Consider the following 19,064-nt stretch of genomic DNA (forward strand, 5'->3'; position numbering starts at 1 on the left):
TTATTATTGTTATTATTATCATTATTATTACTGTTGTTATTATTATTATTATTACTGTTGTTATTATTATTATTATTATTATTATCATTAAAAATGGTAATAACAATTTAACAATATTTTTACATTTAATAAATGCCATCTTGATGAACAGAATCATTTTCTTGAAGAAAACCAAAAACATAAAAATAAAACCTGACTCCAAACATTTGACCGGTGGCATAGGTTCAGTAATTTCACTTTTATTGCAAGTAATTTGATAATCATTTTTCACGTTATTTATTAGTTATATTTTCATTTTATTGCACATTTAATATGAAATAGCTTAATATAAACACACTGTAAAAATGCTGGGTTCCACACATTCAATTTGTGATGGGACAACATGTAGGAATGAAGCTAACTAATTAGTTTTTACAAATTTAAGTGGATTAAACATAAAATAATGTTTTTCCCCAAAAACCTCAATAATTGTGTTGATTTAGCTTATTTAAAAAAAAAGAAAAAAAAAAGGTTTGAACAAACAGCAAACGTCATTCTTTGATTTTATGAGACATTTTTGAAGAACATTTTAGACAGCACAGAGGATTTTGCATCTAAACTCTTCAATTCTCAATAAAAGTCTTTCATGAAACATGAGTAAACATAACATCTTGAAACTGTGCTCTTCAATTATTCAACAAGATGCAGTTATTTTTCTTTGCGTGAATACAACATTGTACAGGTTTTAAACTGAAACTGTGATCTTTTGTGAATCATAGAATGCAAGTTCGTTTAAAAAAAAAAAAAAAAAAAAGCATGTATATCCAACTAAATACATTTTTTTAGGCTGTGGATAAGGTTGTAAATGTAAATGATATTAATTTTCGTGTACAGACTGAGCATTCATAAAACCTCATCAAGAGCCACAAACTGCAAAAATTCATTTCTTATTAATTAGGTTTTGTCTTGTTTCTAGTCCAAATATCCAACCATTCATAAATCAAGAAGCTCTTTCTTGGCAAGTAAAAAAAAAAATAAAAAAAATTTCCTCAAGATGAGCTAAATAATCTGTCAATGATGTAAGCAAATTTATTTTAAAAGTCTATTTTATTTACCTTCTGACAGACAGTTTAGCTAGTTTTAAAGGAAAAAGTCACTTAATGTTAACTTGTGATTTCTGAAAACAAGACATGCTTTTTTACAACTTGATTTAAAACCATTTTAAATATTTAGACTAGAAACAAGGCAAGAAAACCTCAAAGAAAACATCGCCTTGCAGTGTGTGGCTCCTGATGACTAGTAAATGTCTTATGAACTTTACACGTCAGTGTAAGTATTAATTTAGTGTTGCTTCTGTGTGTGTTTTTGACTCTTAAAGTACCAGTAGCCACTGAATTACATTTTATGAATCACCAAGAACCATAACTTCAGAAACTCTACTTTCTTCTTCAGCAAGAAAAAAACAAAAAGCATACCAAGTTTAGGGTGAACTGTGCCTTTAAATAAATTAACCAATCATGCGAACAATTCTTAGGTTGAACTGAATGCTGTAATCCACATAAAATTGGCATTTCTGATAGTGTTTGGTAAATGAGAATCAGCTTTATTTGTTCTTGCCGAGCGTTCGCTGTTTTTCAGCGTGTTCAACGATCTTCTCCTCAACGTAGAGGCCTTTGCGTTTGCGGACGGCGTTCATGTATTTCAGAGCCTGATTGGTCGAGTCTGCTTTTTCTCCGAAGTGCAGGTACTCTTCTTCAGTAGTGGGAACCCAGAACGGATCACTGCCGATAACCTGAAACACAAACATACCATGTGTATATCAATATATCAGTAGGCAATTCAAAACAAGACACCTTTTTATAAGATTTGTGCTGCGTACCAATTCACATAATTATACTATGCCCAAAAAGTGTGTACTTATTGTCAAGAAGTATATACTTTTGAGTGTGTAACAGAAGAGTATGCAAGTTTTGGGACATACTGTTATGTTGCTTAGTTAAGTCCCCTGTCAATACATCATCCACATTTCTTTCCTATCTAATTACCTATAGTGCATCTGTAAAGTCTTCATAGTGCTTTACTTTTTCCACATTTTTTTATATTACAGCCTTATTCCAAAATGGATTAAATTAATTTATTTCCTCAAAATTATTTTTCAAGTGTTTTAAAATTTTTGCAAATTTGTTAAAAACAAAAAACCTGAAAAATCACTTGTACATCAGTATTGACAGCCTTTGGCGTGAAGCTCTAAATTGAGCTCAGGTACATTCTGTTTCCACTGATCATTCTTGAGATGTTTCAGAAGCTTAATTGGAGTTCACCTGTGGTCAATTCAGTTGATTGGACGCGATTTGACAAGGCATACACCTGTCTATATAAGGTCCCAGGATTGACAATGCATGTCAAAGCACAAACCAAGCATGAAGACAAAAGAATTGTCTGTAGACCTCTGAGACAGGAAACATTTCGGCTGCTCCAAAGAGCACAGTGGCCTCCATCATCAGTAAGTGGAAGATGTTTGGAACCACCAGGACTCTTCCTAGAGCTGGCCGGCCATCTAAGCTGAGTGAATGGGGCAGAAGGGTCCTAGTCAGGGAGGTGATCAATAACCCAATGATCACTCTGTCTGAGCTTCAGCGTTCTTCTGTGGAGAGAGGAGAACCTTACAGAAGGACAACCATCTGTGCAGTAATCCACCAATCAGACCTGTATTGTAGAGTGGCCAGGCTGAAGCCATTCCCCGCCTGGAATTTGCCAAAAGGCATCTGAAGACTCTCAGACCATAAGAAACACAATTCTCTGGTCTGATGAGACTAAAATTGAACTGAATGGAGTGAATTCCAGGTGTTACGTTTGGAGAAAACCAGGCACCGCTCATCACCAGGCTAATAGCATCCCTACAGTAAGGCATGGTGGTGGCAGCATCATGCTGTGGGGATGTTTTTCAGCAGCAGGAACTGGAAGACTGGTCAGGATAGAGGGAAAGATGAATGCAGCAATGTGCAGAGACATCCTGAATAAAAACCTACTTCAGAGTGCTCTTGACCTCAGACTGGGGCGACGTTTCATCTTCCAGCAGGACAATAACCCAAAGCACACCGTTAAAATATCAATGGAGTGGCTTTACAACAACTCAGTGAATGTACTTTAGTGGCCCAGCCAGAGCCCAGACCTAAATTCTATTGAACATCTCTGGAAAGATCTGAAAATGGCTGTACACTGTCACTTCTCATCCAACCTGATAGAGCTTGCAAAGATGAATGAGCAAAAATTCCCAAAGACAGGTTTGCCAAGCTTGTGGCATCATATTTAAAAAGACTGGAGGCTGTAATTGCTGCCAAAAGTGCATCAATAAAGTATTGAGCAAAGGCTGTGAATACTTTTGTACATGTGATTTTCAGGTTTTTTATTTGTAATAATATTGCAACAATTTCAAAAAATCTTTTTTCACATTGTGGAATTTTGAGGAAATAAATGAATAAGGCTGTAACATAAAAAAATGTGGAAAAAGTGAAGTGCTATGATTACTTCCGGATGCACCATACCTTATTGGAGATGCAGCAGCAGTTTAATCTGCCATTCGCGGGTATTAATTGCAGTAAAATCTCCTCAGGTCTTTGGATATATATCCATTCAGAAGTTAATATCCAAACATATCTTAATATAAGTTCAAATTGTTGTTGCAGATAAAATATAACATGGAAAATGTGATTTAAATATTTTCCAGTTGGCTAGATATTAATTAATAGTCATTCAAACAACTCTACTTGATGGTTGGTCTTGTGTGTCTGCCAAGTTTGTACCCAAGTTTGTATGCACATTGATGCACAATGTATTGTGGGAAATATTAGTGATTAGAGTACGAACGCTTCTACACTTCTAATTTTTACCGGAAATAAATCATCCGGGAACCTTTAGCATGCTCTTTTCAACATACTATGGTTTGGATACTAGTTCTATTTTTAATACAATTTAGGATAGATTGTATGCAAATTGCGATGCAGCAGTAGTCTCAGCAGTCTCCTGGATATGTCTGAGAAGTTTTATCTTAAAATAAACAGTGAATCAAAAACATTATTTTCATTTGCATTTCTTTAAATGCAAATGAGCTGCTGCTCCCCGCCCCACTTTCCAAAAGAGGGAGGAGCCTTTACAGCTTGTGCCTCAGATACTCCAGCAAAAACAGTCGAAACTCTTGATTAATGAATACAGAATACAATGAATAATACTTTCTTTGAAATAAAAAAAAATAAATAAAAAATATATATATATATATATATATATATATATATATATATATATATATATATATATATATATATATATATATAACTGCCAGGTATTTTGTTTACTGGACTATCGAATATAAATATGAAAATTAAATAATGTTGGGGGCACTGGTTCGAGCCTCGGCTGGATCAGTTGGCATTTTTGTGTGGAGTTTGCTAAATTGGCCGTAGTGTTTGAGTGTCAATAAGAGTGTATGGGTGTTTCCCAGTATTGGGTTGCGGCTGAAAGGGCATCTGCTGCATAAAACTTATGTTGGATAAGTTGGCGGTTCATTCCGCTGTGGCGACCCTTGATTAACAAAGAGACTAAGTCGAAAAATAAATGAATGAATGAATGAAATAATGTTGGGTTGAGTCTACCAGGATTAGCTCATCCTCTGGTGTATTATGTAACGTACAGCACATTGTAAATTGCCACTGATGCTTCAGCAATTTTTATGACAAGTAATGGCACCATGTTCAGTTAATCTGCTGATAAAAGTTCAGATCATTAGAAATAGCACATAATATCTCTCCCTCTTTCTCTCCTTCCTCTCAGCATAGAAGGAAACTGAGGCGATCCAGAGCTGAAGCAGACCACGCAATTGTCCACTGTGAAGAGATACACATAATGGCCATTATATGAGGCCCAGCGAGAGCAAGTACCAGTGCGCGCACACACACATAGAGAGAGGGAGAGAGAGAGCAATGGGAGCAGGTGCTTGACGGATGACGCAATCCCAGCAGCAACACACACACACACACACTTGCACACAATATGAGCTCATGTTCAGACAATAGTGCGAGTGGTACAATTACTGTAAGAGTCCAGTGGGGCCCTGCACCTGGTCCCCGAGAGGCCCCGTGATGATCAACACGTCAGCTCAAACCATCTGATTTACACTGCCAGTTTTACTGTTCTGCATTTCTCATTTTAGGGGTGAAGTAATGTTTGTTTATTTAAAATAATAAATTAATTAATTCATTAATAAATAAATAAATGAGTGAATGAAGAAATAAATAAATGAATGAAGAAATTAATGAATAAATAAACAAACAAACAAACAAATAAATAAATAAATAAATAAATAAATAAATGAATGAATAAATAAGTGGATGGACGGAAGAAGCGATAGATAAATAAATAGAGAATGAATAAAATAACAAACTAATGAAAAAAAATAATAAATAAATTAATGATTAAAAAAAATTAAAAAGAATGAATAAATAAATGAATGAATAAACAAATACATTAATTAATGGATGCATAGATGGACGGAGAAATAAACAAATGAATAAAAAAATTAATGGAAGTCAAAATTAATAAATAAATGAATAAATAAAGGAATGAATAAATGAATAAATTAACAAATAAACAAATTAATGCATGGATGGATTAATGAATTAAGGAATAAATCAATGGATAGATGAATGGATGGATAGATGGAGGGATTAATAAATGGATTGATGTATAGATGGATAAATAAATAAATGGATGGATGGAGGAATATATATATATATATATATATATATATATATATATATATATATATATATATATATATATATATATATATATATATATATATATATATATATATATATATATATATATATATATATACATACATACATACATACAATATAAATAAATAAATATATAAATAAACAGTTGGAGGGATAAGTAATTTGGATGGATAAACAAATATAAAAATAAATGGATTGATATGTGGATAAATAAATAAATACATGAATAAACACATTTTGCTTTACAACAATATTTTAAAATATATTTTTACTTATTCAAAATTTCTTGTTCTTTCTTGTTACATGTACTAGTTAATCCAGAATCTTAATATAGATGACTACTTAATATAAAGTGATTTATAGAAAAACAGAAAACACAAACCTTATTTTATTACAAGTACTTCACACTGAATGAGAGAATAAATAAAAACTATATAATGTAATAAATAAGTTTTTACTTCTTTTTATCTACTTTTTCTGTTTATTTTAAATGCACTTTTTTGTTTTTTTACATAAGAAAACATTACACAAATTACAAATAATATTTTAAGTGACTGGATTAATCAAAACAGGCAGTATCATGACTCTTAAAGAAAGAAAAAAACAAAAAGAAGGACATAAAGAAATTAATTGGATTACCTAATAGTATATTAGTTCATTAATAATAACACAAGGAATCACGCATATCCATAACATTTTTTTATAGAAATAAAAAATAGGCATTACCTATTGCAATATATTACTAAGTCATTAATAATTGTAAAAATGAAAAATAACAAATAAATAAAGACTCAAAAAACAAATACATGAAAATTAAAAAGAAAAAATTATTATTCAAAACAGACATGAACATTACTAAAATAAAAATCAATAAATAAATCAATAAATAAAAATAAAAACGAATGAATGCATGAATAAATAAATAAATAACTAATGAATAATTTACTAAATAAATTAATGAATTAATTAATAAATAATGATAGATGAAGGAATAAATAAATAAATAAATAAATAAATCGATGGACAAACAAATATAAAAAATGAATAAACAAATTAATAAATTTATGGATAAATAAATGGATGGAGGGATAAATAAATAAACAAACAAATAAATAGATGGATGGAGGAATAAATAAATAAACTAACTAATACATAAAGGGATAAATGAAAAAATAGATAGATTTATGGATGAATAAATAAATAAATAGATAAATTGATGGATCAATCAATCAATCAATCAACCAACCAACCAACCAACCAACCAACCAACCAACCAACCAACCAACCAACCAATCAATCAATTAACCAATCAACCAATCAATCAATCAATCAATCAATCAATCAATCAATCAATCAATCAATCAATCAATCAATCAATCAATCAATAAATCAATCAATCAATCAATCAAGCAATAAATAAAAACAAATAAATAAACAACCAAATAAATAATAAATACAGGAATGGATGGATGGATGGATGGACAAATAAACAAATAAATACATTTAACTCACACAACCACTAATAAAACATAAATTTTTTTTTAATAAAACAGTCAACAGACAATCTTCTCCCCTCAATTTTATTATTGACCAGTCAGCAAAACTAGGTATATATTTTTAACACAGAAAAGTTTTCTGATTAATACTGAATAAATGAATAAAGAAATATACGTATTTGCAGATTATGCATATTTGATAAGTAATACCTTTCTAAGCAGTATTACCTTATCTAAGTGATGCATTACTGTAAGAGTCCAGTGGGCCCCTGCACCTGGTCCCCCAGAGGCCCCTCAGTGGGAGCTCCGTTACCTCAGACAGATGGCAGAGGCCCAGCAAACGCCTCGATCTGCTTCTGCACATCCAATCATCCTCTCCACACTCTCTGAGTTAATATCTGCTTTATTCTCATCCGTTATTCTCTCTCTCTTGGTCCGTTAAACCAACAGCTTGGCTTTCTATCCCTTTTTTTTCTTGCACAATAAAAGCTTTTGTACTGGGCGTCTCATTCAGGCACAAGCCAACAGGTGATAGCACACTTTTCATCTGTGCACAAACATACAAGAGTCATCATGATTTCATCATTTCATGATTTTCTTTTTTAAACCAAAAACTACAACTATTAAAAAAAGCTGTGTAATTAAAGTAGGGGTCAAGTAATATATAAACAATAGATGAAAAACAAACAGAATATATTTTTATGAATATTGATAATGAATGATGATAGCTGATGATAAAAATAACATAGACAAACATGCATGCATAAAAAATAAAATAAAATAAATAAACAAAAAAAAAAAAACAATGATAAAAAATATAATCATATAAACATACATAAAATAAACAAACAAATAAATCAATAAATCAATAAATCAATCAATAAATAAATATATAAAATCAAACACATAAACAAACACATAAAAATTAAATAAATAATACACAAACAAACACATAAATAAATAAATAAATAAATAAATAAATAAACACAAAATCAAAAAACAATTGAAAATATAAATAAACACAAATAAATACATAAACACATAAACATATAAATAATTAAATAAATAAATAAAAACAATAGAAAATGTAAATAAACACAAATGAATACATACATACATAAATAAATAAATAAACAATCGAAATTATAAATAAACACGAATAAATACATGAACACATAAATAAATAAATATTAAATAAAAACAAACACATAAATAAATAAAATACAAAAAACAAACACATAATAAGTAAATAACTAAATAAATAAAAGCATACAAAATGCCTAAATAAATAAATCATTACAACACCAAACACATAAATAAATAAAATCAATAAATTAATAAATAAAAAACTCATAATAATAAAATAAATATGCAAACTAAATAAATAAATAAAAACAAGAAAAGCATACAAACATGCTTAAATAAATAATAAAAATAAACAATCAAACAAATAAATAAAAAATAAACAAATAAATACATAAACAAATACATAAACATACACAAATAAATAAATATAAACATGCATGCATAAGTAAATACACAATCAAACACAAATAAATAAATAAATAAATAAATAAACACACAAACACATAAAAATTGACACACACTCAAACACATAAACAAACCAACAAATAAATAAACACACAATCAAACAAACAAACAAATAAATAAATAAATAAGTAAATATTACAAAAATAAACAACTAAACACAAAAATAAATAAATAAATAAATGCAAAAATAAAAGCATACAAACATGCATAAATAAATAAATTAATTAATTAACACACAAACACATAAAAAATAGACACACACTCAAACACACTAACAAATAAATAAATAAACACAATCAAACACATAAATAAATAAATAAATAAATAAATAAATAAATATTACAAAAATAAACAACTAAACACAAAAATAAATAAATAAATGCACAAATTAAAGCATACAAACATGCATAAATAAATAAATACACATAAACAAACAAACAAACAAATAAATACACACACTCAAACACATAAAAAACCAACAAATAAATAAATACACAATCAAACACATACATAAATAAATAAATAAACAAACACATAAATAAATAAATAAATAAATAAATAAATAAATAAATAAATAAATAAATAAATAAATAAATAAATAAATAAATAAATTTGAATCAGCATTTTAAAAGTACAATCTAACCACATAAACACTCCATCACTGTTTATTTTGGACTTTCAGTTGTTTGAGATTGCAACAGAATCTGAGAGTTGTGGCATAATAAACAGGGAAGCGGCTGAATGGAAATCTAGTGAGACGGAAGGGTTTAATGAGCAGACGTATACTGATGTCCACCAGCAGCACTAACACTCAACCACACCAACTGTGTCAGAATCATACAATGGCCCACTGTACGCGCGCACGCACGCGCACACACACGCACGTACACACACACATACACACACACGCACACACACACACAACATGAATGTGAAGACACGCACCATTTTGAGCACACACACATCACTGTAAGACACACACTTCAAACAAACACACACTTCAAACAAACACACACACACACACACACACACACACACACACACACACACACACACACACACACCACTGTGAACTCACATCTCCTCTGTAAACATACACTACTATAAATACACACACACACACACACTACTGTAAAAACACATGCACAAACCCACCACTGCATACCAACACACCATTTTAAACGTGCAAACACATACACTACTTAAAACACACATGCACACACCACTGAGAACACACACTTTGTAGTGAACAGATATATCCTACTGAAACAACAGACGCACACACACACATCAAGTCCATTTCTTTGTCCATCCTACACAATTAGATTATGTTGACCTGCATGCGCCTCGCTGATTAGTGTGCGCGTGTGTGTGTTTAAAGTGGTGTGTGTGTGATGGCAGGGGCGGGCAGACGCTTGGCAGACAGATCGAGGGCGGATTCGCGGCCCTGGCATATGTGTCTAATGGTGTCTAATGGGCTCTCGGCGCAGTAGGGAACAAACACACACACACACACACACACACAGACACACACACACACACACACACACACTCTCTCTGAATGGAAGTACTGCTGTCAGAGCTTGACATCTGCCCACACACACACACATACACACACGCATGCATGCAGGCTGTCAGACGGAGTGTGTGGAGTTTTCACACTAATGGTGCGGCGTCCTGCGCTTGGCACCTCCTCGACTCAGAGAGACAGGTGAGAGATCCACAACAAACGGCATCCGGCCTGCTTTAGAAGACAGACTCCTGCCGGTTAGCATTGCCGCTCTGGTTTCCTCACGTATCATTGGCTCTGAAAGCCATCCGCTAAATGCCTTTAGCAGACCAACACATGTGCAGCCACAAAACCACATCAACAACCATACAGAGAGCAGCGCTTGCACCATACAACTAACAGCAGCGGAAAAATCCTGTTCATGTTTATACATTAAGTGTTAGTCAGAGAGTGAATTTGGGTTTTATCTGAATTTTTTGGATTGTACATTGCCTGACAAAAGTCTTGTCATCGATCTCATAGCAACAAACAATATCTTGACTTCTAGCTGATCATATGGAAAAGTGGCAGAAGGCAGATTTTTCCTTTGAAGCATCTGTTGAACTGCATCCCAATCTTCATGAATATTGCAGAAGACCTATTGGAACCCGCATGGACCCAAGAATCTCATAGAAATCAGTCAAGTTTGGTTGAAAAAAAATCATGGTTTGGGGTTAAATTCAGTATGTGGAGTGTGAGAGATCTGCAGAGTGGATGGCAACATCAACAGCCTGAGGTATTAAGACATTTGTGCTGCCCATTACATTACAAACCACAGCAGAAGGCAAATTCTTCAGCAGGATAGCGCTCCTTCTCATACTTCAGCCTCCACATCAAAGTTCCTAAAAGCAAAGAAGGTCAAAGTGCTCCAGGATTGGCCAGCCCAGTCATCAGACATGAACATTATTGAGCATGTCTGGGGTAAGATGAACTCTGGGAGTCCTGCAAGAACGCTTTCTTTGCCATTCCAGATGCCTTTATTAATCAGTTATCTGAGTCATTGCAGAGATGTATGGATGCAGTCCTCCAAGCTCATGGGAGTCATACACGACATTCATTCTTTTTCCACTGCAGCATGACTTTATATTCTATACTGGACATTATTTCTGTTCAGTGACAAGACTTTTGTCTAAGGAAAGTCAGACCTTACTGTCCTAATTAAATAATTAAAAAACAAGGTATGATCATGTTTTATTTTGGTAAAACAAGCGTAATCTAGAGCCCTTTGCCTTTAAACTATAAACACTGTCTATAAATCTGATACCAAATGATCAGCTAGAAGTCAAGTTATTATTTGTTGTTCATGAAACTTGGATAGGCGACAAGACTTTTGTTAGGTAGTGTATACAAATTGACCCTTCGCTAAGCCCCGCCCTCTTTAGTTACTGTTGCTATGCCTGTCAAACTTTTGTGTCTGGTGTACTACAATATGTATGCGCTGGTGTCAGCCATTCCCAGGGATATAATTTGTCATTTTTGGCGAAATATTTGAAAAAGTCAGACAAAAAAGGACTGCAGTATGCGTTACAGGTGTATATTCACGACTTAATAGGCAACTAATTAGAAAATAAGTTAATCAAAATTGAAGCTAGGTTAGCCTAGCCGCCTCATACGCTGACCATTCAACAGCTTAGTTCATGCACAGCAGAGGGTGAAATTTAAAAATAACTTAATAATAACTACACTGCAAAAAATGCTTTTCTTACTTAGATTTTTTGTCTTGTTTCTAGTCCAAATATCTAAAAATTCCTAAATCAAGGAGAATTTTCTAGACAAGCAAAATATATTGTCTTGTTTTGAGAAATAATATGCCAATATTATGTGAGTTTTTCCTTAAAACAAGCAAAATAATCTGCCAATGGGGTAAGCAAAATAATCTTATGTCAAAAGAAAAAACAAGATTAATTTGCTTACCCCATTGGCAGATTATTTTGCTTGTATTAAGGAAAAACTCACTTAATATTGGCATTTTATTTTTCAAAACAAGACAATATGTTTTGCTTGTCTACAAAATGCTTCTTCATATAAGAAATTTTAGATAATTAGACTAAAACCAAGACAAAAATCTAAGCAAGAAAAGCATTTTTTACACTGTAATTAAACCATGGTTTCTCTTTTTAGCCAAAAAGCCTGATAGACTATTGTTGTGCAATAAAATATAGCATCACTGACCGATGAGGAAACATGCATGAACAGTGCTTCTACATCATTCATTCAAAAAGAACAGTCAGAAAGGGGAAATTGATGGATTTGTGCCGAATATTAGCATCATTGACCCATAACAATGTACAGTACCTGTAACTGTCAGTACGTATGGTTGTGTACTCTTTATAACGTTTCTATTCTAATTTGCAGTAAAATGGAAGAAATAATTGAAATGCAAATCAAAGTATAAATAGCAGAAGTGAACAAATAGATTTTCCCTACCAGCAAATATTAATCAGACACCAAATATAAAAGCAGACACTAACCCGCTATAATGACTAAATCTCTAAACAACTGACGAAAACATAGGTGAACTGTAGCTCTGACATGGACATGAGGGATATAAATGACTGAAAAACAGCTGCGGGTGAAGTATATTGATCGCATGTGCTCAGACTGTGATCACATTTCGGTTTTGTTCTGTTGATATGTAATTTCAAATATTGGTAGCTTGAAACAGATTGAAATATGATTGCTATCAGTATGACTACTATGGCGAGGGCTTAAACGGAGCAGTGCTCATAATATTGAGCGTTAAAAAAAGGAAAAGACAGCTGGGAAACATAACCTGCTTCAAGTTGACACTATGCTGAATCATACACATTACTCATTTTTGATTGCAGCAATGATTTCAGCAAAAACAGTTCAATATGGTGAATTAAACTGCGGACACTGAATGCTAAGAATGAAAAAGTGTAAGTTCACATACCCTGCCGTACAGGTGCAGTTCGCTGTCAGAATGCAGTTTTGCTTGTTGATGATTACCCAGGCCTTGTACAGTTCCGTCTTCTTTCCTTGACTTTGGCTTGGCAGAATCTCGTTTTTTAGCACTACATAGTTTTGAATCTGGTAATCATGGAGCATTATTTCTTGCACATGACCACACAGAACAAAACTGTAGGCATCCAAAGACTTGTAGGCCTTTAACTTCGCTCTTGTATAATCACTTGGAGTTTCAATGAGATAGTTGTGTATTTTTCGGCTGGATGCTTGGCCATTTCGTCTTATCCAATATCCATCGGGAGGATGCTATTGCAAATGAACCTGTCAGATGAACGCCGCTCACTTTAACGTTAATTTTGCTGAATAACTGTGCTTATCACTGGTTGACAAGCTGTTATAATACACTGAAAGCATTATGTAAATAATATATATATAATATGTAATCAATATAACTTATCTCTAAGACAACAACAAACCCTGTACCGCATCGGATGTCATTGCTAGGGCTCCCGTTTTTTTCTGCAACCTCGCTGCACGCATTGGTAATTCATCTATCGCAACAGAGAAATACTTAGAAATCTCTGTAGACTGATGGCATTTCATGCTGTTCAGCCTTATCGTTTTAATACGTGAGCAAAATCATCAGTTTTGTCATCACTGTAGACATTACGCTAGAGAATCATTCAAATACTAGCTCTAAGTAACATTAGTGAAGTAGCAGCGGCTTCTGCTGTTCTAACGGTCAACTGCAGGTGTATGAATGGCGGAAGAAAGTAGTTCCTCTTACAAAAATGTCCGTGTTTGATTTTCTGTTGCGTTTTAACTGTTGTATAAACGCAATGTCACAAGTAGCAGTGCGATGTAGCTGTATATCATCACTGGAGTGACACATACAGCAATATAGCACTGCTATGAGTGTGATATTGCGTTTATACAACAGTTAAAATGGACATATACTGATGTACACCAGCAGCACTAACACCCAACCACACCAACTGTGTCAGAATCATACAATGGCCCACGCACACGCACGCACACACGTACACGTACACGCACACACGCGCGCACACACGCACGCACGCACGCACGCACGCACGCACGCACGCACGCACACACACACACACACACACACACACACACACACACACACACACACACACACACACACACATATATATGGACATATATGGACATATATGGTCCACACACACACACACACACACATATATATATATATATACACACACACATATATATATATATACACACACACACACACACACACACACACACACACTGTATAAAGTTGGTATAAAGGTAGCCTTTATATAAACTCCTTTACATTGTTTCTTTAGTTTTCTTTGTACCAAACACGATAGCTACTTCCATTTTTCTATTTCAAAGACGTTCCACAAGTCATACTGGACATGAAACTCTCCAAAGATGAGTGAATGAAGACAGATTTTTTAATTTTGGGCGAACAATTTATTTAAACTCTTTAGGTTTTGCAAAACAACACAGATTTGTTAAAGTCCTGGAGTCAAAACAAGCACCTTAAGACTCATAAAAGGTCCAGAGGAAAAAATCAACAGCAGTTCAGCTGTAATAAGAGACGCCACGTGCGCACGCGCACACACACGCACACACACGCACACACACACACACACACACACGCACACGCGCACACGCGCACAGGCACACACACACACACACACACACACACTTTACAGCATCTTTAGTCCTTTCTTTGCACACAAAGGCCACATTTAGAAGAATTGAAAATGCGGCGGGCTCCAAATCTAGCAAGGCAAGGTTTGAATTAAACATTGAATTGAATTACCCTCCTCCAGCGAGGCAAACGTAGTCTGCAAAAACCAAGACCAGTGGACACTTTGAGTGGTGTGTGCATGTGTGTGTGTATGTGTGCGTGTTAGAGATTGTGAGATACACTCATACACAATCATTACACTGCAAAAAATGCTTTTCTTACTTGATTTTTTGTCTTGTTTCTAGTCCAAATATCTAAAAATTCCTAAATCAAGAAGAATTTTCTTGACAAGAAAAGCATATTGTCTTGTTTTGAGAAATAATATGCCATTATTAAGTGAGTTTTTCTTTATAACAAGCAAAATAATCTGCCAATGGGGTAAGCAAAATAATCTTACGTCAAAAGAAAAAACAAGATTATTTTGCTTACCCTATTAGCAGATTATTTTGCTTGTTTAAAGGAAAAACTCACTTAATATTGGTATATTATTTCTCAAAACAGGATAATATGTTTTGCTTGTCTAGAAAATGCTTCTTGATATAAGAAATTTTAGATATTTAGACTAGAAACAAGACAAAAAACATAGGCAAGAAAAGCATTTTTTGCAGTGTACCAAAAGCTTATGTGAAGGAAGAGATTACTAACTGCTCTTCTAGCAGAGATATAGAACTTTATTCAGAGATTATTTTCTACTGTTTTGACAAAAAGTCCAAGAGTAAAATGTTTCAGACAAAATTAAGTTATTTAACACTCAGCATAAACACCGAGGGCCGAGACAGAATGTATTATATTAGCATATAATCTAGCATGTTCTGTGACAGTGACCAGATGGCTGTGCATGAACTTGCTTTTCTATCATCATGTATAATTACAAGCGTAAAATGTAACATATTGTGAGACTGTAACAAATAAATATATCAATTAGTTCATTAATTTAATTCAATATTAGAAGTACCAACTAAATAAATCAACAATATTATAAAAAAGTTGTAGATATATTATTTATTATAAGCACCAGATAAAAAAATTTACAACTAACTGTAAAATACACTCACCGGCCACTTTATTAGGTACACTTTAAAAGTACCAGGTTCGGCCCCTTTTTGCCAACAGAACTGCTTTAATCCTTTGTGACATAGATTCAACAAGGCACTGGAAATATTCCTCAGAGATTTTGCTCTATATTGACATGATAGCATCACGCATATGCTGCAGATTTGTCAGCTGCACATCCATGATGCAAATCTCCAGTTCCACCACATCCCAAAGGTGCTCTATTGTATTGAGATATGGTGACTGTGGAGGCCATTTGAGTACAGTGAACTCATTGTCATGTTCAAGAAACCAGTCTGAGATGATTCTCGCTTTATGACATGGTGCGTTATCCTGCTGAAAGTAGCCAACAGAAGATGGGTACACTGATAATAAAGGGATGGACATGGTCAGCAACAATACTCAGGTAGGCTGTGGCATTGACACGATGCTCAATTGAATGAGCGCAAAGTGTGCCAAGAAAATATCCCCACACCATTACACCACCATCACCAGCCTGAACTGTTGACAAAAGGCAAGATGGATCCATGCTTTCATGTTGTTGACGCCAAATTCTGACCCAACCATCCGAATGTCACAGCAGAAATTGAGACTCATCAGACCCATTTTTCCAACTTTAGTGAGCCTGTGCAAATTGTAGCCTCAGTTTCCTGTTCTTATAGACCACGCCATTGACCAACTAATAGCTAATATAAAGTCAAAGACTGAATAGAAGAGACTTGTTCTGTGGATGGTCTTTAACTTCACGCATATAATCTTCGTTTGTTTTCTTGCTAGAGAAGAATAAATTTTTTTTCAGCTTACAAAATCTGTCATGTAAATAGCAAATGCACACCTGACACTTAGGGTGCACTCACACTAGATTAACCAAACCATGCCCGGGCGCATTTCCCGGTTTGTTTGATGAGTGTGAGTGCTCTGAATTGCGAATTGAAGTGCGGTTCAGTTGGCTGGCCCTAGCCCGGTTGGAAGAGGTTTGCCAGAACATGGTTCAGTTGGGTACGGTACGCTTGTAGTGTGAACGCAAAGTGTGCCTTAGTGAGACACTGAAGATGGATCATCACTTTTAAGAGACTGTTTCACATGGATTATTAATCATTCTTACTTTTCAATCAATGTAAACTGCCATAGTTTATCAAAGATCAAAACCCCCTGCTGCATGTCAGCTGCACCTTCAGCAAACCTCCTAATACCTGCAGCACGAGGACTTACATGAACATTTATTGGGCCAAAATTGTTGAATCTGTTCGGCAAAATATTTGACTGCGTGTCACTGCATCCCAAACTACTTAAAATAATACAAAACAATATAACTAAAGCAATGTCCACTGTGCTGAGCGAGAGCGCTTCTCTTCCTGTTAAACTGAACAGTCGCATCATCGATGACTTAAGTGTGTTTGCGCTCGGAAGGTAAGATTACAATGCGAGTGCAGGCTGAGAGTAATTGGGGAGGGGGCACAATCGCGCCTGGCCACAGTTCTAGAAGACCTTGCCTAATGTGAGTAGCTCTTTAAGGGAATTTAGGAGATGAGACTCTGATTGGTTTAATGAACGGCAGACACAAAACACACTTTATTAAGCGATTAAAACACACCTCATTAAGAGAATAAGGACAGCCCTTTTAGACAATGCGCTGGGCACACACACAGTTTTTCCCCTCCATAAAATAGTAAAAGTGGATTAGACATGGTTTAAGGGCACCTGAGCATGTGCTATAGACATTTCGTGCTTATGTCATACAATAGAGCCCTAAGAGTTTTAATTCTAATCAAGATCATTTCAATTGAGTGCATCACGAGTGGACTTAAAGCAGAATCAAGAGCATTTTGAGAATAAGATCACATTTTTACACTAAGAGACGGAATAAAATTTGGCACAACTGCTTTGAAGTAGCAGACGACCTTATATGACCTTAGTGTGTGTGTGTGTGTGTATCATGTCCAGCTTAACTCGGCCCATCATCCTGGCTGACAGTAGAGCCATATGGCCACAGAGCACGCTCCGACATGCAGTCCAGGCTGGAGAGAGAGAGAGCGTCCAGCCAGCCGAGCGGTTAAAGACGGCACACATGTGGTGTCTACAGCCTTTGATCCTCTTTCACGACAATCCCCACACAAACGTAGACACACACACATACACATACACGCACGCACGCACACACACACACACACACACGCAGACACATTTAAACACTGGAGCACACATACACACAGACATGTGCACAAACACACATACATACACAGAGACACACACACTTGCGCAGACAGGCATGCACACAAACACCGGCACGCACACACAGACACACATATGCATACACACACTTGCACATGGACACAGATGCACGCACGCACGCACACAGGCATGCAAACAGACACAGACACACACACTTACACATGCAGACACAAACACGTGCACTTATACAGAGACATACACACTTGAACACGCACTCAGATGCACACACGCAGACCCGCGTACACACACACCTCCACTAATTCACAATGAACTCCCACATGAGCAGCACACTGCTAAAAATACACAGTAACACCTCAGAGAAGCCAACGCCTCCATTGAGTTAAAAGATCAGTGAAGCTCTAGAGTGAATCACACCTGATTACCTGAGTCCTCTTACTGCACTGTCTTAGCAGTATTACGGCCAAATATAGTCTAAGCCATGATGTAGTGGAGGAATATCAAGAGTTCCATATGACACTACGCAAAACCATTCAGTGCATACTCAAACCTGCTTCAATAAACCCCGAGCCCAATGACCAGCTGTTATTTAGTCAGTTAAACTCACTCCGTCCATACATCTGTTTTTCTACCGATCTATTTAACAATTGTTCCTTTGTTACATCCACCCTTAACTCTGTCATCCCATCCAACCATCATCCATCCATTAGGTCCTTATATTTCTTCATTTATCCATTTTATTTCTTTATCCATTC

The 19,064-nt window shown here is 34.7% G+C and overlaps 1 protein-coding gene across 2 annotated transcripts in view; it reads right to left on the reverse strand.

The window, feature by feature from the left end:
* Window positions 1-219: 219 nt before the first annotated feature.
* The window catches only part of efl1 (elongation factor like GTPase 1), a 227,931-nt gene continuing 209,086 nt past the window's right edge, over window positions 220-19,064 (reverse strand). For both annotated transcript variants that reach the window (XM_087260207.1, XM_087260208.1), the window contains exon 21: window positions 220-1,771. In XM_087260207.1, coding sequence (XP_087116333.1) covers window positions 1,583-1,771 — 189 coding nt within the window. In that variant the 3' untranslated portion in view covers window positions 220-1,582. The remainder of the gene's footprint in view (window positions 1,772-19,064) is intronic.

This window comes from Danio rerio, chromosome 7 (genome assembly GCF_052040795.2).
Source record: "Danio rerio strain M-AB ecotype USA chromosome 7, GRCz13ab, whole genome shotgun sequence".
Taxonomy (NCBI): Eukaryota; Metazoa; Chordata; class Actinopteri; order Cypriniformes; family Danionidae; genus Danio; species Danio rerio.